We start from the raw sequence: 22989 nt of genomic DNA on the forward strand, positions 1-22989 counted from the left end.
ACACAAGGAACAATCCCGGAGCACCTGCCACAGGTGACCATGAAGACTGCATCATTAGGCCCTCCCAGGGCATCTATGACATAAGGCCACCCTCCCAAGACTGGGAGACATAGCAGATCTACCTCATACATAGAAACAGAGTGCCAGCCAAAATGAGGAAACAAAGAAATATGTCCCAAATGAAAGAACAGGAGAAAACTCCAGAAAAAGAACTACACAAAATGGAGGTAAGCATCCTACCAGACACAGGGTTCAAAACAATGGTTATAAGGATGCTCAATGAACTTAGAGGAAGAATAGAAGTCAGTGAGAATGTCAACAAAGAGATAGTAAGTATGAAAAAGGACATAGGAACCTTAAAAAAAAAGTCAGAAACAAAGACTAACTAAAATGAAGAATGCACTAGAAGGAATCACCAGGAGACTAGATGAAGCAGAAGATCGAATCAGTTATTCACATAGGGAAGCTGAATGGATAAGAAAAGAAGACCCATACATATCCTGTCTACAAGAGACCTACTCAGATAGAAAGACACACACAGACTGAAAGTAAAGGGATGGAAAAAGGTATTTCATGTAAATGGAAATGAAAAAAAAAAAGCTGGGGTAGCAATACTTATATAGGACAAAACAAACTTTAAAACAAAGGCTATAAAAAGAGACGAAAAGGGATATTACATAATGACAGAGGGTTCAATCCAACAAGAGAATATAACCCTTATAAACACTTATGCACCCAACATAGGAACATCATAAATATATAAAGCAAATATTGACCTATGTAAAGGGAGATATCAACAGTAATATAATCATAGCAGGGGACTTTAGCACCCCATGGACAGCAATGGACAGATCTTCCAGATAGAAAACGAACAAGAAAACTGCGGCCTTAAAAGACACACTAGACCAAATGAATTTAATTGATATTTTTAGAGCATCTCACCCCAATGAAACAGAGTATACATTCTTTTCAAGTGCACATGGAACATTTTCCAAGATAGCCCATGTGTTAGGACACAAAACAAGTCTCAATAAATTTAAAAAGACTGAAATCTTATCAAGCGTCTTCTCTGACCACAATGGTATGAAACGAGATATCAAGTACAAGAAAAAAACACACAAACACATGGAGGCTAAATAACATGCTAGTAAATAATGAATGGGACAACAACAAGATGAAGGAAGAAATCAAGATATCTTGAGACAAATGAAAATGAAAACACAATGACCCAAAATCTATGGGACTCAGTGAAAGCAGTCCTAAGGGAAATTCATAGCAATACAGGCCTACCTCAAGAAACAAACAAACAAAAAATTCAAATAAACAATTTAACCTTACACCTAAGGGAACCAGAAAAAGAATAGCAAATAAATCCCAAAGTGAGTACAAGGAAGGAAATAATAAAGATCAGAGTGGAAATAAAAGAAATAGAGTCTAAAAAAAAAATACAAAACATCAATAACAAGAGCTGGTTTTTGAAAACACACACACAAAATTGATAAACCTTTAACCAGAATCATAAAAAAAAAAAAAGGAGAGGAGACCCAAATAAATAACATCAAAAATGAAAGAGAAGAGGTGATGACCACAGAAATACAAAGGATTACAAGAAAATACTATGAACTATTATATGCCAACAAACTGGATAATCTGGAGGAAGTGGTTAATTTCCTAGAAACATAAACCTTCCAAGACTGAAACAAAGAAGAAACAGCAAATCTGAACCAAATGATTACTACTAATGGCATTGAATCAGTAATCAAAAAACTCGCAGCACCCCCACCAAACAAACAAACAAACAAACAAAATAGCCTGGACCAGATGGTTTCACAGGTGAATTTTACCAAACATTCAAAAAAGAATTAACACTAATCCTTCTCAAACTATTCCAAAAAGTTAAAGAGGAGGCAAGGCTCCCAAACTCATTTTACAAGGCCACAATTACCCTAATTCCAAACCCAGGCAGAGACATTACAAAAAAAGAAAATTATAGGTCGATATACCTGATAAACATAGATGCAAAAATCCTCAACAAAATATTAGCAAACCAAATGAACAAAACAGAAACAGACTCATAGACACAAAGAACAAACTGATGGTTGCCAGAGGGGAGGGGTGTTGGGGAGCTGGGAGAAAAAGGTGAAGGGATTAAGAAATACAAATTGGTAGTTACAAAACAGTCATGGGGATATAAAGTACAGCATAGAGAATATAGTCAATAATATTGCCACAATTATGTATAGTGCCAAGTGGATACTAGATTAATGGGGGGGGGGGGAATCACTACATAAATTATATAAATGTCTAACGACTACGTTGTACACCTGAAATTAATACAATATTGAATATCAACTGTAACTGAAAAAGAAATACTTATAAAAAAAACAGGAAAGAAAATTTTGATACACACTACAATATGGATAAACCTTGAGGACTTTATGCTAATTGAAACAAGCCAGACAGAAAAGGATAAATACTGCATGATTTCACTTATATGAGGTACCTAGAGTAGACAAATTCACTAAGACAGAAAATATAATAGACGTTAAGAGGGCACGGGAAGGGGAAAAAGGGAGTGATTCTGCTTGGAATGATGAAAAATGGATGGTGGTGATGGATGCACAACACTGTGAAGGTACTTAATGCCACTGAAATGTACACTTAAAAATGGTTAAAATGGTAAATTTTATGTTGTGTATTTTTTTTTTTACCACAATAAAAAGTATACAAGTCCCAAATAATATTAAATTTGGGTTGGTGCAAAAGTAGTTGTGGTTTTTGCAATTACTTTTAATTTTTTAAACCACAATAACTTTTGCACCAACCTAATAGAATACATTTTCTGAAGATCCAGATGATTTTTTAAAAAGCCAATGTAATTTGTCTTGAATGTCTTCATTTAAGAGATAGTACCCTTCCCACCTTCTAGTATTTGGGGATTAAAAGGAAACCTATTCCAGTAACAGAAGTGTTGAGTTACTACACAAAAACAATGGCAACGCAACTCAAATGTATATTTAGAACACAAAGCCAGTGCTCATTACCTGCTGTTTTGATCTTTATTAATTAATAAAGGAAATGCAGGTTATATGATGAGGTTGACATGAAAAAGGATAATTTTTACAAGTTTTACAAGTGTGTATACCTTTGTAGCCATCACACAATCATGTTACACTGAGCATATCTACTTTTGGGATTCATCCATGTTGTTACATGTTTGTTATTTATTACTGAGTGGTATTCCACTATATGGAAACACTGCAATTTATTCATTCACTGGGAGACAGACATTTGGGTTATTTCCAGTTTGGCTACGATGATTAAAAGTGCTGCGAACATCTTAATACAAGTCTTTGAGTGGACATGTTTTCCTTTATCTTGGGTAAATACCAAGGAGTGGGATTTTTGGATTATATGTTAAGTATGTATTTACAAGACACTGACAAACTATTTTTCTAAAGTGGTTATACTATCTTAAATTACCACCAGTAATGTATGAGAGTCCCAGTTTATCTATATCCTCGCCAACCTTTGATATTACTGATAATCTTTCAAATTTTAGCCATTTGATTGGGTGTTTAGTGATAGCACATTGTGGTTTTGCCTCTCCCTAATGACAAATTATGCAAATCATCTTTCCATATGCTTATTTCCCATCTGTATACCTTCTTCGATAGTCTGTTCTTTCCCCTCCAAAAAATTGCATTGTCTTTTTAATAGTGAGTTATATGAGTTATAATTCAAAATGTATATACATAGATTTAAAAAATTTTGTTGATATAATTCATACCATAAAGTTACCCATTTAAAATATAAAATTCCATGGTTTTTAGTACACATCACAGAATTATGCAAATATCACCATAACCTAATTTGGGACACTATAACCCCAAAAGAAACCCATATCCTTTAGCAGTCATTCTTTATTCTCTCCCTGCCACTAATCTTCCTGTCTCCTTCGATTTGCCTATTTTGGACATTTCATATAATGGAATAATAGAATATGTAGTCCTTTGTGACTAGCTTCTTTTACTTAGTGTAAGGTTTTCAAGGTTCATCCACATTGCAGCATGCATCAGTACTTCTTTCCTTTTTGTTGTCAAATAATATTCCATTGTGTGAATATACCACATTTACCTATTCATCAGTTGACTGACATTGGGGTTGTTTCCACTTTTAGTTGTTATAAATAATGCTGCTGTGAACATTCTGTACAAGTTTTTGTGTGGACATGTTTTCATTTCTTTTGGTCATACAGAGATATGTTTGCAAATATTTTCTCCCATTCTGTGTCTTCCCTTTTGATTTTCTTAACAGTATCTTTTGGAGAGCAAAAGTTTACAACTTTTATAACGTTCAATCCATCAATTCTTTTCTTCTATAGTGCATTCATCCTATTTGTGTCTTAGCTAGGAAATCTTGCTTAAGCTAAGGTCACAAATAATTTATGTTTTCTTCTAGATTATTTATAATTTTAGCTTATATTTAGGTCTATTATCCATTTTGAAACAATTTCTGTGTGTGGTTTGAGGTAAGGCTCAAGTTCATTTTCCTGCATGTGGATAGCTAGTATCAGCAATATATTATGAAGATGTTAATTTCATCATTGGATTATCTTGGCACCTTTGGCAAAAATCAGTGGACTATGAAAGTGTGGGTCTTTTCTCAACAGTTGTTTTTTAAAATTATTATCTCTATTTCTATTCTCATGTCAATGCAATTCTGTACTGACTACTGTAATTTTACAGTGACTCTAGAAATCTGGTAGTGTAAGTCCTCCAGCTTTATTTTTCTTTTTCAAAATTATTTTGCCTACTTGAAGTCCTTTGCATTTCCATATAAATGTAGAAAAAGCCTGTCAATTTCTACAATTATGTGGCTGGGATTTTTATTGGAATTTTATTGAATCAATAGATAAATTTGAGGATTGACACATTAATGATATTGAATCTTCTGATCCATAAACATGAAATATCTCATTTTTTTTGCATCTTTAATTTCTTTCAGCAATGTTTTGTAGTTTTCAGTGCACAGGTTTTGCCGATATTTTAAGTTATCCCTAAATATTTTATATTTTTATCTTTATTGAATTTATTGGGGTGATATTGGTTAAAATTATGTTTCAAGTGTACATTTCTATAATACATCATCTCTATATTGCATTGTGTTCACCACCCAGAGTTAGTTCTCCTTCCATCACCATATATTTGCCCCCTTTACCCTCTTCTACCACCCTCCTCCCCCTTTACTCTCTGGTAACCACCAAATGGTTGTCCTGTGTCTATGAGTTTTTGTTTGTCTTGTTCATTTGTTGCTTTTAGTTTTACATGCCATATATGAGTGAAGTCATGTGGTTATCGACTTTTTTTGACTTACTTCGCTTAGCATGATAATCTCAAGATCCATCCATGTTGTCACAAATGGCAATAATTCATCTTTTCTGATGGTCAACTAATATTCCATCGTATATATGTACCACGTTTATCCAATCACCTACCGAAGGACACTTTGGTTGTTTCCATGTGTTGGCCATTGTGAATAATGCTGCAATGAATATAGGGGTACATATATCTTTACAGATAAATGTTTTCAGATTCTTTTGGTAGATACCTAGAAGAGGGATTGCTGGATCATATGGTAATTCTTAATTTTTTGAGAAGACTCCATACTGTTTTCCATAGTGTACCAATTTACATTCCCACCAACTGTGTACAAGGGTCCCCTTTTCTCCTTTTTGATGGTACTGTTTTTAAAATCTAAATTTTCATTTTTTACCATTACTACATAGTAGAATGATTTTTTGTGTAATCAATCATCTTGTATCCTGTAACCTGTTCTCACCTACTTTTTTTGTAAATTCCTTGTTTTGTACATACGTAACCAAGCTGTTTGCAAAAACAGTTTTTTCTTTTTCCCCCCAATCTGTATGCCTTTCACCTTTTTCTCGTCCTGTTGCACCTGGTGGGATCACCAGTATAATGTTTAGTAAAAGTGTAAGAGCATAATTTGTTCATAATTTTAAAAGGAAAAAATATAATTTTTCATAATTATGATGTTAACTGTAGGTTTTTTGTAGATGCCCTTTATCAGGTTGAGGAAATTCCCTTCTATTGTATATTGATGAGCAGTTTTATGACTTGGTATTGAATTTTGTCAGACGCTTCTTCAACACCTAGTGAGATGATCATATAGTTTTTCTTGCTCTGTAAATAAGATGCATCACAGTAATTGATTTCTGAATACTAAACCAACCTTGAAATCCTGAGATAATCCCACTTGATCACGATGTATTTTCCTTTTGATATATTGTTCAAATTGGTCATGTTGTATTTTCCTTTTGATAGATTGCTCAAATTGATTTTCTAATACTTTGTTAAGGATTTTGCATCTATATTCATGAGGGATATTGGTGTGTAGTTTTTGTTTCTTGTAACGTCATTATCTGGTTTCGGTATCAGGTTAATGCTGGCTTCACAGACTAAGATGGGAAGTGTTTTCTCCTCTTCTATTTTCTGGGTGAGTTTGTATAGAATTGGTACAGCATCTTCCTTAAATGTTTGGTAGAATTCACCAGTGAAGCTACTTGGGACTGGAGTTTTCTGTGTGGGAAGAGTTTTTCAACTAGAAATTTAAATTCTTTGATATTTAACTCTTCAGGTTTTTTCTTCTTTAGTGAGTTTTGGTATTCTGGGTCTTTCAAGAAATGTGTCATTTTCATCACAGTTGTCAAATTCATTAGCATCAAGTTCATAGTATTTTCTTTTATCCTTTTACTCTGTAGAGGAGAGGATGTCTCCTCTCTCATTCTTGATATTGGTAATTTGTGTCTTCTGTTTTTTCTTTGATCGATTTAGCTAGAGGTTTATCAATTTTATTAATTTTTTCAAAGAATCAGATTCTGATTTCATTGATTTACTCCACTGTTTTTGTTTTCTATGCCACTGGGTTTTCGATTGTTGCGTCCTTTGTTTGTTTTGAGTTTAATTTTATTCTTCTTTTTCTAGTTCCTTAAGGAGGAAGCTTACCTGATTGAGTCCTCTATTTTGTCTGATATAAGCATTTAACGCTATACATTTTCTTATATGAACTGGCTTTGTTGCACACTACAAACTTTGACATGTTGCTTTTTCATTTTCATATAGTTCATATTTTATAATTGTAATTAATTTTTACCCATTGATTACTTAGACATGTGTTTTCTAATTTCCAATAATTTTTTTGGGGGGATTTTCCAGATATATTTATTGTTTTCTGGTTTAATTTTTTTGTAGTCAGAGAAACCACTTTGTTTGCAATTCTTTTGAATTTGAGAGTTGTTTTATGGTCCATATGGTTTCTCTTCAGGAACATCCCATGTGTTGGGGAAAAAAGAAGTGCATTCTGCTGTTGTTGAATGGAATGTATGTTCACTAGGGCAGAAGAACTTCCACTTTTTTTTTTTAAAGGTTCAGAGGCAGTCCATATTCTGATTGTCCTGATATATCCTCCCATTGATCTTAAGTAATCTGTTCTAAGTTTACATTTTCATGTTTTCAAGGCTGATCTTAAATTTACACAGATTTGAAAAATCTCATGCTGTTCTTGTTTTCACCATGTTGTGAATATAAATTGGTCTTGTTGACATTTTCTATTCACATTCTTTATGGCCAGACTTAAGTTTAAATGTAGGCAGTGGTCTTTATATTTTGTAAGCCTTTTGTGAAAATTAATTTTGATAATAGCAGTGAAGCACCTGTGCACGGCACAAGTAACATGGGCACTGTTGTTATGCAATTTGAGGGAATACTGGGAAGTGTTCAGAAGTTTTCCTTTTCAAAGCTTCTCTGATAATGCCTAGATTCATTTATTAGCTATTTATCCATATGTATCAAGCACTGCCTTCTTTGAGCTTCTTATTACGGTGATGAATGCCTCCTAAGAAGGGTTACTTATTGTTATTTCCTAACCCTGTCTAGAGAATTTGTTTATTGGATAGCTGTTCTCAGTCACAGGAAAAATAAAGCAACATGATGTTAATGAGCACCTAGCAGTGTGAAGCCAGAAACAGGGAAGTGGGTCCTAAAATAAAGGGAGTCTACTAGGATTGGCCCCATTTTTTACCCATTGAAAGCCTGTGTCATGTACCATGAGGGAAAGCACCAGAAAGACACCTAGAAACAAACTCTCAAATCAGACCAGTAAGGCAACAGAAAGAGAAGGTATAATTGAGTATTTTTCTATTTTCTCTCGTGTTTAATAGAACTTGAATAAGGAAATCATTAAGTTGCTGGAATCATTTAACATATATATTCTCAGATTAGAAGCTGAAGAGTAGTAAAACCATAGCTGAGCTTTGTTAACATGCAAATTATATTTTCATTCCACAAAATCTGTTGCACCTACTACTAGTGCGAGGCAGGCTGCTAGGTACTGGGGATGAGAGTGACGATGGCAGACGTGGTCCCTGTTCCTAGTGGGGAAGGAACGTGAAGAACTGCCTACGAGCTGGGATAAGAAAGGTCCAGGAGCTGTGGGAGTACAGAGGAAAGGCAGCCTAAACCCAGGCTGCCCTGAAGTGACATGAAGGATGAGAAGTCGTGGGATCAAGAGTGAGGTGTTAAGGGATTCAGGAAGAGGGAACAACCCTGAGGAGGCCTTTAGTTGTCAACTCTGACCTTCCCAGAAACAGTTAACCCCAAGAAAATCCATAATTTAGTGATGAGTATCTAACACATTTAGTTTGTTACCCAAACTCAGCGCGAGATAAATCAAGTGCAGGATGACAGTTTAGTATCCCATTTCACAGAGTTTTCCAAAGAAAATCCTGATAAGGATTGAAAGAATGACAGCAGGTCAGGCTTGTTGATGCATTTTATTGTGAGATGGGGGAGTCTGGTAAAAAACTAGAAAATGATCATGGTGTAACAAGGAACTTAAAAATGAAGAGTCAGATTTGTAACTTACATACATGTATACAGGAACAAATTGGCACAAAATGTTAAACATTGTTCCCAACACTGTTTATATAAGGTTATCCTAATTTGGCTTGCTAAGGAAATGAGAGTTTTATGGTTAGGCTAATCTCTTAATAAAACTGCAGAGCATCATGCTATTAGTCACACAGTGAATTTCAAAATTGAAGAGTTTTATATTAAAAACTGGGTAAAGGTAAAATGACTTGATTGTAGTTGTAAAACTAATACATTCCCATTTAAATTCTGTTCTACAGTCCCAAGGCAAGTATAAATGTTAACATAACACTGTTAAATCAAATCTCAATGCAAGAGAACCAATTGCATCTCTACTTTAAATCTTATCAACTTTCCAAATTTTCATACTAAAATATATTATTGTATTAATACAAACTACAGTATTATACACTACACTGTGTAATAAATAAAGAAATATAAAAATAAGACACATAAATATAAAAGTTTTCTAAAACTAAAAGTACATATGTCAGTAAGAAGGGTATTAATACTGCCAGGTTTGAAGACATACAGTACAAAAATGTTGCACAGATCTATAAACTAAAAGAAATAAAATAATACTGATAGGTAAAAATCAGCTAATGTTGTTAATAAACTGGGTCCATAATAACTAACATTTGGAAACAGTTATGAGCCAAATAACAATGGCATGTCCATGTGAGAAATGCAAGTACATGGATAAAGCAGATTAGAAAATTTCCCTTTCATTTCTGTAGAGAAATTCTGAAAGTCAATTAACACAAAATGAATACTGAGGAATTAAAGGATGAAATGTCCCAGTGTTTCGGTTTCTCTGACAGAGTCAGTGGTTTTAAGTTTTATTTTGGAATTTTGATACAACAAACAAATCAACAAATGCTAGTTATTGTAGGCCACACATCAAACGAAGGCGGGTTAGAGCCTTGAAAATACTGATAAATGGCACTTACAGCACACAGGTCTTGCTTAAGGCCAAAGGAGATACAAAGCTTCATATCATATCCTTCATCTTTGTTACCACATCCTCAAACACAATTATAAACACTGATTCTGACACCTCTGCTGCCCTTACCAGTATTAACACTGTTAGTCCCTGCGATCAGAACTCAATGACAATCTTCTGAACTCCATGTTAAACCACATGAGTAAGAAACTTCAGTTCTTCTATCGGCGGCTTTCTTAAGGCTAACGATACACTTTAAAAGAGAATACACTCTACTCTGACATCTAAATATTAGAAATTACTACCTTCTAGATTGAATTTATAAAAGGTAGTTAGCACGGTTTGGAACTGCATTATACTTCTCTGTGAAGGGAATTTTGTAGTGCAGAAGTTCTCACATTTTGAAAAACATAATAAAATACTGAAGCGGATTTAGCATATGTTTACCAATAAAAAATTATAAAATTTCTCCCAATTGTACAGCTCAAGAATAAACCAACATAAGAGTGATAATTAATACTGATAAAATGAAACAATGCCAGATATTTATCTAATTAATCAGTTTCCTTTAACCTGTTAAATCTTTGCTTTCTGAGTCATTTAAAGTTTTCTAATCTGCTTCATGTTACAAACTTGTTCCTAACTTTGAAAAATGCATGAAAAATTACTAGGTCTGAGGTTCAGGCACACCTGGATTTTTTTTGTGTGGTTTTTTTCTTTTTTTTTTTTGTATTTTGTAGTTTTTAAAATTTTTACTTTACACAGTAGTGAACAGAAATCACAGTATACAGGTTACTGTGTTTCCATGAAAAGCATGTATAATATAGAACAAACTTCATTACCAATTAGAATTTATTTTCTTTCTAGAAAAACGATTAGGCTTCATTTGTTTTTTCTTCAGACACTTGCTCACTATTCTCGCTTACTTTTTGTTCTAAGCTGCTTGCTGGATTTACAGCTCCATCAGCCTTCACGGCACCTTCCGATTTTGCTCCTTCTCCCTCATTCTCAGCCTCTTCTACCTCCTCCTCCTCTATCTCTTCCTCCTCCTCCTCCTCTTCCTCCTCCTCCTCCTCTTCCTCTTCTTCATCCACTTGTGGTTTTTCACATTCTTTTTCTTCCTGCAGTTCTTCCATCTCTTTATCCTCGTCCTCCTCTTCTTCTTTTTCACTGTCTTCATCCTCTTCCCTCGTCAAACTCTCTCTCTCATCTGAGTCGACCTGCGAGGGAGATGCCCTTGCGCCAACATGCTCATTCGTTAGGACTTCGGGCCCTGCCTCTTCCTGCTCCATGCTATCACGTTCCTCTGCTTCCCTCTTGCAATAGGAGTAGCGGTGATTCATGTGCTGAGAGTAAGACCCCGAGTGTGAGAAACGCTTTCCACATTTGTCACACTGATAGGGCTTTTCTCCAGAATGCAATCGCATGTGTTCAATCAAATGATGTTTGTGTTTAAATGCCTTTTTACAGATTCCACACTCGTGAGGTCTTTTACCTGCAGAAACAACAAACAAACAAACAAAAAAACACAGCAATGAAATAAAATGGTGGTTTAAGCAAATAAAATCCTCATAAGGCTTTTGGCATTTCAGATTGTGGACAGGGTTAAAGACTGATTTATCAAAAACTGTCAGGTTCATCAACATACCTGTGTGTTCATATTTATGTCTCAATAATGAGCTACTCTTTTGGAATATCTTGTCACACAAATCACAAGCATACATTCCATTTTCTGTCTTCCGCATTTTCTTTTTGGGTGGTGTAGAATCAGAATCATTCTGATCCTCTACATTTGATACGCCTTCTGAGCTAGTGTCTTGCCTTTCATCCTAAAGGGAAAAAAAAAGAGTGAGAAAATTCAATTTAAATATAAAGATAAACAAGAGACAAATAACGGTATGGATTAAATGAGTACATTGATTTATACTTTCAACAACTTGACCAAAGCAAGTATACTGCTTATCACTGCATCTAGGCTCCAATGGTGGGGTTAGAGGAAAGGTGGGGGCTGATAGAGACAAAAATGAGGTTGGGGGCAACTGAGTCACAACTATCACAAAAATATATGGTCAGATGGTACTAAAAAGAAAGGACACAAAAAAGAAAAAATGTGTAGTAACAAAATGTATAGTAACAAAATCTACTTATTTCCCTGTGAATCATTACTTTATTGAGTAATTTGCAGAAAGTTTTAACTATGAACTTCCTAAATAATCACTAATTTCTAACTGCATCCTTTACCTTCATTTTTTCTTTCTGGGTTTCATAAAGCAGAAATTAAGATTCAATTTTTTAAAGGTGGTTTTTAAATTGTATTTTCCAGAGCTTCAGAGTTTTATGAACTAACCTCCAGTCTTCTTCAAAAGAGAGAGGTTTGCTCTATCATTTTTCAAAGGAGCAAGATGGAAAAACAATGCAGGAGAGTCTATATTTTTAAACAAGAATACTTGTTATTCAAAGTGAATCTTTAAAATTTCAGTGGAATAAAAACATTTCAGGCAGTTTTAGGAAGATAATTTTGGGCAGGAGGCCCTCATGTAGGTAGGATAATCCTGCAGGAAGCCTGTGGTGACACTGGGTCTTCTTGGATCCTTGTGTCTGTTGTAAAGACTTCCATTCTATTGCCTCTAGACTCACACGTTTTCTAAAAGTTCAAAGGTTTTCCATACCATTTCTTATGGCTTTGTAAGATGGGAGAAGTGTAGCCATTTGTCTGGGTCATTTGTGAGCTGTCAGTGGGTGCTAAGTAAGTTGGCTCTACTTTCATTGCTATTTGATATAGTCATAGAATTAAATGAAATGTTAGTGGCTCCCCCTTTACTATTCAGAGCTGCGCACAGTGTTCTATTCACTAAAAATTTAGGTGAATTCACCGGTCATGTGAAAATTTGTTTCAAGAGTTATCACAATTGTAAGAAACTCAATTCGTAGCACTATTTAAGGGGGGAAAAGCAGAAAAACATTTGAAGAGGACATTTTAATTACTTTAGCTGCATCTACTTATAGACTATTTCAATAAAAGATCAGATTTGTCTCTATTATTCATTTCATTCAACCAGAAATTGATGGGAAAAATGGAGAGACATCAAGGTTAGTGTCACTGAAAAAGCCTGGACAATGAAATATACAATAGTCACACAAAATGTCTCTATCTAGAACTATCATGAATTTGGGGGTAAAGTTATAGAAAATGCACATATTGATTCACAATATTTTCCCATACCAGGGGTGCCAAAAAAATGTATGCACATGACTTGTATTCATCTTTTGTTATTGGTATATATTATTATAATTTTAATCATTTCTTAAAATGTGTATACATATTTTTTGTCACCCTCTGTATATATTATGATGGAACATGGATCAGTAAATTCACTAAATGAGTTCTTGGTATTCTTAATTTTTGTTTGCTTAATTAAAGCCTTTTATAAACAGAGGTGTTAACACATAAAAAGTGATAGCTAAGTTTGCCTGGTGCGCAATGTCTGTGAAAAGGAACATATATTCATTTATTAATGAACATAAACAAGGCAGAAACAATTATGAATCTTGGGAATATAAGTATAGAAACAGAAATCCAATCAGTAAGTATTCGAATTTTTCTTTTCCATCTCTAGCTTCAAATAGTTCAGTCTTTAGCTGAGACTTACCCTTTTTCACAGTAGAGTAACACTTTCAACTTTAATTGATAAATGTACCTTGGATGCCACAAAAGTTGAAGCAAATACTCATCAATTTCCTTTCAAAAATGACAGTTGGTAACAACCTGTTTGGCTCTATAGTGACTGATTTTTATTAGAAAAATTCACTGAAATAAGTTAAACTAGCATTTTACCAAACAGGTTCAGGATGCGAGTTTTTTTTGTTTTTTATTTTTACCTGATTTCCATTTGGCTGGATCACTTTCAAGGGTGGTTCCTGGACTGCAGGGCTGACTGTAGTCGAGTACGTGTAAGCCACCTGAGGAATCAGAATAGTCTGCTTATTGGCAGCTAGTGCTCGCAAGCATGGAACACTGTTCTGGTCAGCAATGGCCACGATTGTGGGTAACTGGGCAGTGACGGTAGGTATAGCAATATTTATGGGGTTGGCACTTGGTGGGATTACATTTACAACTGGTTCTGAGTCTGTAACACAACTGTCCTTCTGTGGCTCCTTTTTTGCGCAAGACAAGTTCAAGGGTTCTTCCTGGACAGAATAAACACTGTTCTGGTAAACACTAGTGATCGTTGACCTTTCCAATAATTCTCCCTGTTGCTTTGGTAGTGAAAGATCAAGAGGTTCTACTTGTGGTTCTTCCTGTGCACCTTCTGCTGTGTACACATAACCCTGTGGATTTCTGGATGAGGAAAGGTTCAGAGGGGATGGGGAGGACGTAGTACTTCTGGAACCATTGATGGTGGATCCCACTGGTAACACTGGAGAGCTAGTTATCTTCAGAGGACTTTGTAAATTTATTGTGCTGTCCTGGGATTCATTTGCATTTGCAGATTGAGGCTGATCATCCTTCTTCGCAGGGGTATTCACTTTGCCTGGTTCAGGAGAAGATGGTTCAGAAGACTGCACTGAAATCTGCCCAGCTTGCATCTTTTCAAACCACTTTTTTACTACCTCTAATGGTAGGTTTACTGAATCAGCAATTTTTGAGAGCTCTTCTGCACTTGGTTGTGCATTCAAAGCATAATATGCTTTTAGAAGAGACAAGAGGTTCTTTAGAGGTGGCTGACTGGGAGACAAACTGCCATCTCCAGACCCCGATGAGGCAGAGGACTCTGGCTTCTCAGCTTCTGGTGCAGCAAGTGGAGGGAGCTGAGCAGGCTGCTTTAGGTCATAGTGCTTTAATTCTGGAAGTGCATTAATATCTCCTGGACAGTCATCACACAGAAGGCAAGTGCTATCGTTCACTCCTCCTTCGAAGCTTTTGTCCTTCTCAGATTTAACAGTAAGATCTTCGGGTAACTTTTCACTTTTGCAACTGTTTGTAGGGACTGGATTTTCTTTTTTTAAATTTTGAGGAACAACTTGTAGTTGGCTAGGCTGCTCAAGACTGTAGTTAATGATAATTTTGGTTGTTCCATCTTGATCAACCAAAGGAAGACTGATGGCTGAAATAACAGAATGGCCACCTTGTTGTATGGATGAAGCACTGATTGTTTCTTGTTCTTTGGATGCAAGATTGGCTTGATTATTCTCCAAAACTTGTCTTATTACATTACCATCTACTGCCACTTTAAGTACATTCTGAATATCACTTAAATTGATACTTATGGGAGACACCAAACCAACTGTTGGCAGAACAACAGCTTGCACCACGCCCTGAGGAGAACTGGTTGCCTGCAATGGGCCACCACCACTAAAAACCCCATTTTGTAAAGGGGTTGAACAGTTGATTCCTGAAGCAACCACTATGGGTTTGAATTCATAATCCACAGGTTCAGTTTTAATTTGGTTTACAGAAAGTTGTTCTTGAAGGGGTTTATTCTCTATCTTTTGCCGTATTTGTGGTCGTGTGGGACTGCCTGGCGATGCTGAAAGAGACGGTGAGGAACACTGAGACGTCTTGAGTCCTGTTCTTGGTCGCCCATTCACAGGCATCAAGCTGATACATTTCTTACTGCTTATGTGTGAGCTATAGGAACCAGAATGGGAAAAACGTTTCTTGCAGTTTGGGCATTCATATGGCTTCTCTCCTAAACAAACAAACAAACAAACAAACAAATTATCAATTTTTGTGTATCCACATTTCCCCAAAACAAGCAATAACAATTTGAAAAAGGGTTACCACATACTCATCTGCTTATGATACAATTTTATTTAGAATCACCACTTTAAGTTCAAAACCTACATAAATGTTATAAACAGTAGTAAAACATTAGTCTGAACTACATGTGCTAACCAATAGGGAATCTTCTCAGCATATGTGTGTAATATTTCTGCTAACCTTTAAAACTTCAAATCAGTCTCAAATACTCCAAATCTATAACATTCTACTCTTTCAAGTAATTTTTTTTCTTATCCTGTTTTGCCAACATATATAATTTTCTATGTTTCCCTCTACCTAACTATTTGCAGGAGAAACTAATATTAGAGGAAAACGTAAGTAAAATCTCCCATAAGACTTAACAAGTATGAGTATTCCTGATTGTATGAATCATATAAATATCTCTTTCCCATATCTATAAGGTTTCCTTGAAAAGGTCTTTACATTGGGAACAAAACTTTAAATATAAGGTACTGCTATAAGCCTTGGCTTATTAAATTGTGATGTATGTACTCCCGGAGATAGATGTAAGACAATGTTCTAGTGGGTATGCAGAGAAAGCATCTTGGAGTGTCAATTTTAGTGAGAGTGGTTTTGGTAATTTAAAACACTGTTTTTATATTAAAACACAGATTATGCAATGTTGCACAAATGCAACATTTTTGTCAATTGTTAGGAAACAACCACAACGTCAAAGACGCTTCTTGCTTGTACCGTGTTTCCCCGAAAATAAGACCTAACCGGAAAATAAGCCCTAGTATGATTTTTCAGGATGACATTCCCTGAACATAAGCCCTAATGCATCTTTTGGAGCAAAAATTAATATAAGACCCGGTCTTATTTTCAGGGAAACACGGTAGAGGCCTCCTTCAAGTGGCTTCCTTCCACCTTCCAGGGTACAGGCATTTGTTCTTCTTGGCTGTCAGGGTTACTTTGGTAGAAAATTTTGAGGAGCACCGAGCTAAATGAAGTATTTTCATACAACTCTAATAATTTTCACGTTAGTTTTATAGTTACAGTTCATTAATTTTTAAGTCAATGGTTACAGACTATCAGTTTCAATAAGGAGGAAGCTCTGGGTCTTGAGTGCCATTTATCCCTTATACCTATTACAATGCACGTCAAAAAGATGCATATTAAACCCTTTTTTTAGATTAATGAATGGCTAACTGTAAAATTATGAAATGTAGTGCTGCTTATTTACTCAATATCAAAATAAAGCTCTTTCACTCCCCTTTCCTTTTTAAGAATTAAAATGAATTAAATTGAAAACACTGTGAAAGTCAATGCAAGCTCTCCTAGTAATGCAATGTCAATGTTGTAAAGTTTAGAAAAAGTGAGTTATATTTTCTCAGAAATTTGATAATTTGAAGAACCAACTATTAGAATTGGAAGGGATCTAAGAATCCCGCTAGAACAGCCTCCTTCTCACTGAAAAGTTCATTTGATCTCCTTGACATTGGCTTGTCTCTGCGGAAACTCCTCTATCAAGAGGAGGTTATTGCCCCTGGGCAGCTCTATGAAGATGGTCTAGTTTGGTTCTGCTGAGGACCATGGATTTGGCTTCAGATCCTGGCTCTGTCACATACTACTTTCTTAACCTTTTCAAGCCTCAGTGTTTTGGTATGTAAATAAATGTAGATACACCCTCACTGACTTGTTGTAGCAGTTATATGAGATAATATAGCAAAACTCTCAGCGTTCTCTCAGTAAATGTCAGTGATTCTTTTAAAAAGCATTTCTACTGAATACAGGTTCAGTCAACTTGGTGTAATGCCTACTTTCCTGTCCTAGTTTCCCCTTCTGATGTGACCCAGAACAAGCCCGAGTTTTCTTCTACAAGCAAGACTTTCAAGCTGATGGAGAGCTACCTGTGCGTCCTGAAACCTCCCTTGTGCAGGTTAAACATACCCAGGTTCTTCAAACACTCATCATGGGACACGGCTTTCAGAACCCTTACCCGCTTGTTAACTCACCTCTGGAAATTCTGTTTATCAATATCTTTCCAGTGGGATCCACTGAAATGTGATTCAATACTTAAAATGCATCTGATAAAAATTTCCAGAAGGGGTAAAACAAGGGATATGCTGTAGCATATCCCTATTTTACTATTTTCAATTATTTGATAACATTTTTAGATGTGCTACAAAGTTGTTCTCTTGGCTCTCTTGCTCACTAGGAAAATAAGCATCTATAATATAATTATTCTTATATTTACAAACAGGGAGGCAGAGGAGCACAATAGATAAGGAAATGGCTCTGGAGTCAGGATGCCGACGTCAGAGCCCCAGCTTTGCCATGCTTTACCTGAGCGACTTTGGCCAAGGTTATTAGGCTCTCTGAGCCTCCATTTTATTCTCATCATTAAAAAACAAGGAAATAGTAGCACCTACTTCTTAGGGTTATTGTGATGACCGTATGAGTTAATGCATACAAATAACTAGAATGTGGCTGTACATACCGTGTTTCCCTAAAAATAAGACCTAGCTGGACAATCAGCCCTAATGCATCTTTTGGAGCAAAAATTAATATAAGACCTGGTCTTATTTTACTATAATATAAGACGGGGTCTTACATAATATAATATAATATAAGGCCGGGTCTTATATTAATTTTTGCTCCAAAAGACGCTTTAGAGCTGATTGTCTGACTAGGTCTTATTTTCGGTGAAACATGGTAGTTAAGTGTCTAACAAATGCTAGTTATCATTATTATTTTGGGAATTACCCTGATATTTTATTGTTAGAAAGCAAGTCTGTAGATCAATTATTCTAAAGCTGAAGCCACTATATTTGTTAGAAAACCCCTACTTTCTAACTTCATAGCTTTATGATTTATAGCTAAAGTACACCACCTAATTTATCTGTTTAGGGTAGTGTTTGCAACTACTAAACCTTGGAGGTTACATGAGGAAGTCGTTCAAAGTTATATGATTATGAATACTGAGATTTTTTTTTTAAATGGCCGAGGTGGGTGTTTGGTTGCATCTGATGTAAAAATTTTTCAGGCTAAAATTAGTATGAGGCCATAGAATACACAGGTTCTCTTTTATCTCACCTCCGAGGGGAGGTGTGGTGGCCCCCTGATCATAGCTGCACTTCCACATGCAGAGTTCAAATGATGGGTGACACAGATGACTCTGCAGAGGGCTTATTTTATGGCTATCAGAAGACAGCAACAATCCAGGTAATTTTAGAGAGTATAACTGAGGACCCTGATCCTTAACACCTTTTAGTACCTTTTAAAACTCAGCTGAGAAAAAAAAATTAGAGGTTTCCTTAAAGATATACAGTCATCCATTATTAGATACTCTACACAGTGCTTTCAACACTATCTGTAGTTTTTTATTTTTATTTTATTTTTTAAAAGATGTTTATTAAAAATATAGCTAACATACAATATTATATTAGTGTACACCATAGTTGTTCAACATTTACATACCTAAAGACGTGATCACCATAAGTCCAGCAACCATCTGACATGGTACTGTGCTGTCACAATATTACTGAGTATACACCTTATGCTGTATATTACATCTCCGTGACTTATTTGTTTGCTACCTGGAAATCTGAACCTCTTATTCCCCTTCACGTTTCCCCTCCACCTTTTAAATTTTTTCAATTACAGTTGACATTCAACATTATTTTATATTACTTTCAGGTGTACAGCATAGTGGTTAGACATTTATATAATTTAAGAAGTGATCCCTCTGACTGGTCTAGCACCCACTTGGCACTATACATAGTTATTACCATATCATTGACTATATTCTCTATGCTTTACTTTACTTCCCCATGACTATTCTGGAACTATGAATTACTACTTCTTAATCATTTTTTCGCCCTGTCCCCTAAACCCTCTAACATCTATCACCCTGATAAATCTAGTAGGTATCTGACACCATACATATTAATAGTTATTACAATACTACCGACTATATTCCTTATGCTATATCCTACATCCCCATGATTACTGTGTAACAACCAATTTGTATTTCATAATCTCCCTCTTTTACCTATCTTCCCAACACCCCTCCCATCTGGCAACCATCAAAATGTTCTCTGTATCTAGGAGTTTGTTTCTGTTTTATTTTATTCTTTAGATACCACATATAAGTAAAATAGCATTGCATCTGTCTTCCTCTGTCTTGACACACTCCACTTAGCACAATACCCTTCAGGTTCATCCATGCTGCCGCAGATGCCAAGAACCCATTCCCATCCATGGCCAAGCAATATTCCATTGTATATATGAACCACCTCCTCTTTATCCAGTCTTCCATCGATGGACACACAGGTGGCCTCTACATCTTGGCCATTGTAAACAATACTACAATAAACATATAGATGTTCACGTCCCCTCAAAGTAGCATTTTGAGTTTCTTCAGATAAATACCCAGAAGTGGGATTACTGGGTCCATCTATGTCTCTTTATAGCCTTTGTTTTAAAGTCTATTTTGTCTGGTATAAGTATTGCTATTCCAGAGTGTTGTTTGTTTCCATTTTCATGAAATATCTTTTTCCATCCCTTTACTTTCAGTCTGTGTGTGTCTTTCAATCTGGAGTCTCTTTAAGGCAGCATATGTAACGGTTTTGTTTCTTATCCATTCAGCTCCCTATGTCTTTTGATTGGAGCATTTAATCCATTCACATTGAAAGTAATTGTTGATAATATGTAGTTATTGCCATTTCATTATTCATATTTTTTATTCCCCCCCCTCCCGCCCCCATCTTAAAGATACCCCTCTAACATTCCTTGTAATACTGGTTTGGTAATGATGAACTCCTTTAGCTTTTTCTTATCTGGGAAGCTCTGTTTTTTTATTTTAAATGATAGCCTTGCTGGGTAGAGTACTCTTGGTTGTATAGGTCCTTGCTTTTCATCACTTTGAATATTTCATGCCAATCCCTTCTGGCCTGCAAAGTTTCTGTTGAGAAATCAGCTGCCAATTTTATGGGTGCTCCCTTTTAAGTAATGAGTTGCCTTTCTCTTGCTGATTTTAGGATTCTCTGTCTTTAACCTTTTCCATTTTAATTATTATGTGTCTTGGGGTGGGCCTGTATGGGTTCATTTTGTTTGAGACTCTGCTTTCTGGGCTTGTATGTCTATTTCCTTTGCCACGTTAGGAAAATGTCCAGTCATTATATCTTTAAATAGGTTCTCAGTTCCTTGCTTTCTCTCTTCTCCTTCTGGTACCCCTATGATGTGAATGTTATGCTTGATGTTTTTCCAGAGGCCTCTTAAACTATCCCCATTATTTTTGGATTCTTCCTTGTCTTCCAAATCGCTGATTCAGCCCTCTTTTCCCCTAGTCTGCTGGTGATTCCTTCCAGTGCATGCTTCATTTCACTTACTGTATTCTTCACTTGTTTTTTTTTCTTTTAAACAGAATTTTTTTAAAAAAATAAATTTTATTGCAGAATATTGGGGAACAGTGTGTTTCTCCAGGGCCCATTAGCTCCAAGTCATTGTCCTTCAATCTAGTTGTGGAGGGCGCAGCTCAGCTCCAAGTCCAGTTGCCATTTTCAATCTTTTGTTGCAGGGGGCACAGCCCACCATCCTATGAGGGAATTGAACCGGCAACCTTGTTGTTGAGAGCTCAGGCTCTAACCAAATGAACCATCCGGCTGCCCCTCCGGAAGCTCAGTGGCAGCTCCTTGTCTTCAATCTAGTTGTGGAGGGTGCAACTCACTGGCCCATGTGGGAATCGAACCGGCAACTCTGTTGTTCAGAGCTCATGCTCTAACCAATTGAGCCATCTGGCTGCCCCTGATTGGTTCTTTTTTATGGTTTCTATGTCTTTTTTTATTCTTGCTGTCACTGTTGAAGTTCTCACTAAATTCGTTGAGAATTCTTACAACCATTGTTTTGCACTCTGTATCTGGCAGGTTGTTTACTTCCATTTCATTTAGTTCTTTTTCTGGAGTTTTCTCCAGTTCTTTCATTGGGGATGTATTTCTTTGTTTACTAATTTTGGCTGCCTCTCTGTGTTTGTCTCTATGTATTAGGTTAATCTGCTACATCTCCCAGTCTTGGCTGGGTGGCCTTATGCAGTAGCTGCCCTGTAGGGTCCTGGCACAGTCTCCCTGGTCACCTGTAACGGCAGCTCAAGGAACATACCTTGTGTGGATTGTCTGTGCCCTCCTGTTATAGTTGAGCCTTGATTGCCATTGGCACATCACTGGGTGGGACTGACCCTTAGGCTGACTGGCTGTGGGGTTTGGCCATGTCCATCCACAACTTACAGGCTGCTGTGCAGAGTTCTTACCACACTGAGTGGAATTCGCCCCAGCAGGCTATGGTGCCTGTTGAGACTGCCCTTTGTGTATACCACTTATGGGGCTAATTGGGCAGTGCTCTGCTGTGATCTGAAGCCAACCTCCAAGTATGTTGGTTTTGGAGTTTCTTGGGAGGGGCTTCAATGCAGGCTCAGGACACCCACTGTCTGTGACTGGCTGGGGACTACCTGGTAGAAGCTACAAAGAGATATGCCCGTGCTAAACCTGTAGGTATGTGGGAGAGGCCACTCTGTGAACTGAGGACAGCTACCACTAGTACTGGGTTTGGGATAGCTCTGCAAAATGCCAGGACACTGTGAGGCCTGCTGCCACCTGCCAGCTCCTGTAAGGTTCAGCCTCATGCAGTATGTGAGTTGGGTGAGGCAGGGTCTCAGAGAGTCACCACAGTGAGATGAATTGTGTTCACCAGGTTAATGTAGATCTGGTTTGGTGCCAGTGCTGAGCCTGGTGTTACTAAGCAAAAGTTTCAGAGCACATTGAGGCCAGTTGCCATCTGCCTGGGGCCCTGGACCTTACAGTTGTCCAAGAAAGAGTGCAATGTGGGCAGGGCTGGATGCTGAGAAAGTGCCTTGGGAGTTGTGTGAATTGGGTGGGGTGGGGCCCCAGGTAGTCACCAGGGTGGAGCAAGAGGATCACCAGACCATTTGAGATTCAGGTTTGGCTGTGTGGGGGAGGGCTGAACACAGGAAAGATGGTGCCCACATGCTGGCTGCATAGGAGAAGGACTCCCCCCTCAAACACACACACAGGGAAAATAGCTACTGTCCCCCCAATCCTCACCCTGAAGCCACATAACTCAGACTCTCCCCATATGTCTCTGACACCCACCAAGTCACTGTCCTTCTAGGAGCCCAGGATGAGTATTTGTGAATAAGTCTGTATGGGAGTCCTATAAGAGGACGTCTCGGTTTCCTGCATCTTTCTGTCTTGCTCAGACAGTTGGAATCCCCACTATTTTTCACAGCCTGATGCTGTGGGTGCTCCTTTTCCTGGTATCAGTACTCCAGGCTGGGGAACCCGGTGTGGGGCTGGGGTCCT

The 22989-nt window shown here is 36.8% G+C and overlaps 1 protein-coding gene across 13 annotated transcripts in view; it reads right to left on the bottom strand.

Moving 5' to 3' along the window:
* Positions 1–8832: 8832 nt before the first annotated feature.
* ZEB1 (zinc finger E-box binding homeobox 1) overlaps positions 8833–22989 on the bottom strand; it is a 200778-nt gene continuing 186621 nt past the window's right edge. For all 13 annotated transcript variants that reach the window (XM_074324716.1, XM_074324712.1, XM_074324715.1 and 10 more), the window contains 3 exons: positions 13771–15581; positions 11540–11720; positions 8833–11386 (listed from right to left, as the gene is read on the bottom strand). In XM_074324716.1, coding sequence (XP_074180817.1) covers positions 10767–11386; positions 11540–11720; positions 13771–15581 — 2612 coding nt within the window. In that variant the 3' untranslated portion in view covers positions 8833–10766. The remainder of the gene's footprint in view (positions 11387–11539; positions 11721–13770; positions 15582–22989) is intronic.

Source organism: Rhinolophus sinicus, linkage group LG02 (assembly GCF_036562045.2).
Source record: "Rhinolophus sinicus isolate RSC01 linkage group LG02, ASM3656204v1, whole genome shotgun sequence".
Classification (NCBI taxonomy): domain Eukaryota; kingdom Metazoa; phylum Chordata; class Mammalia; order Chiroptera; family Rhinolophidae; genus Rhinolophus; species Rhinolophus sinicus.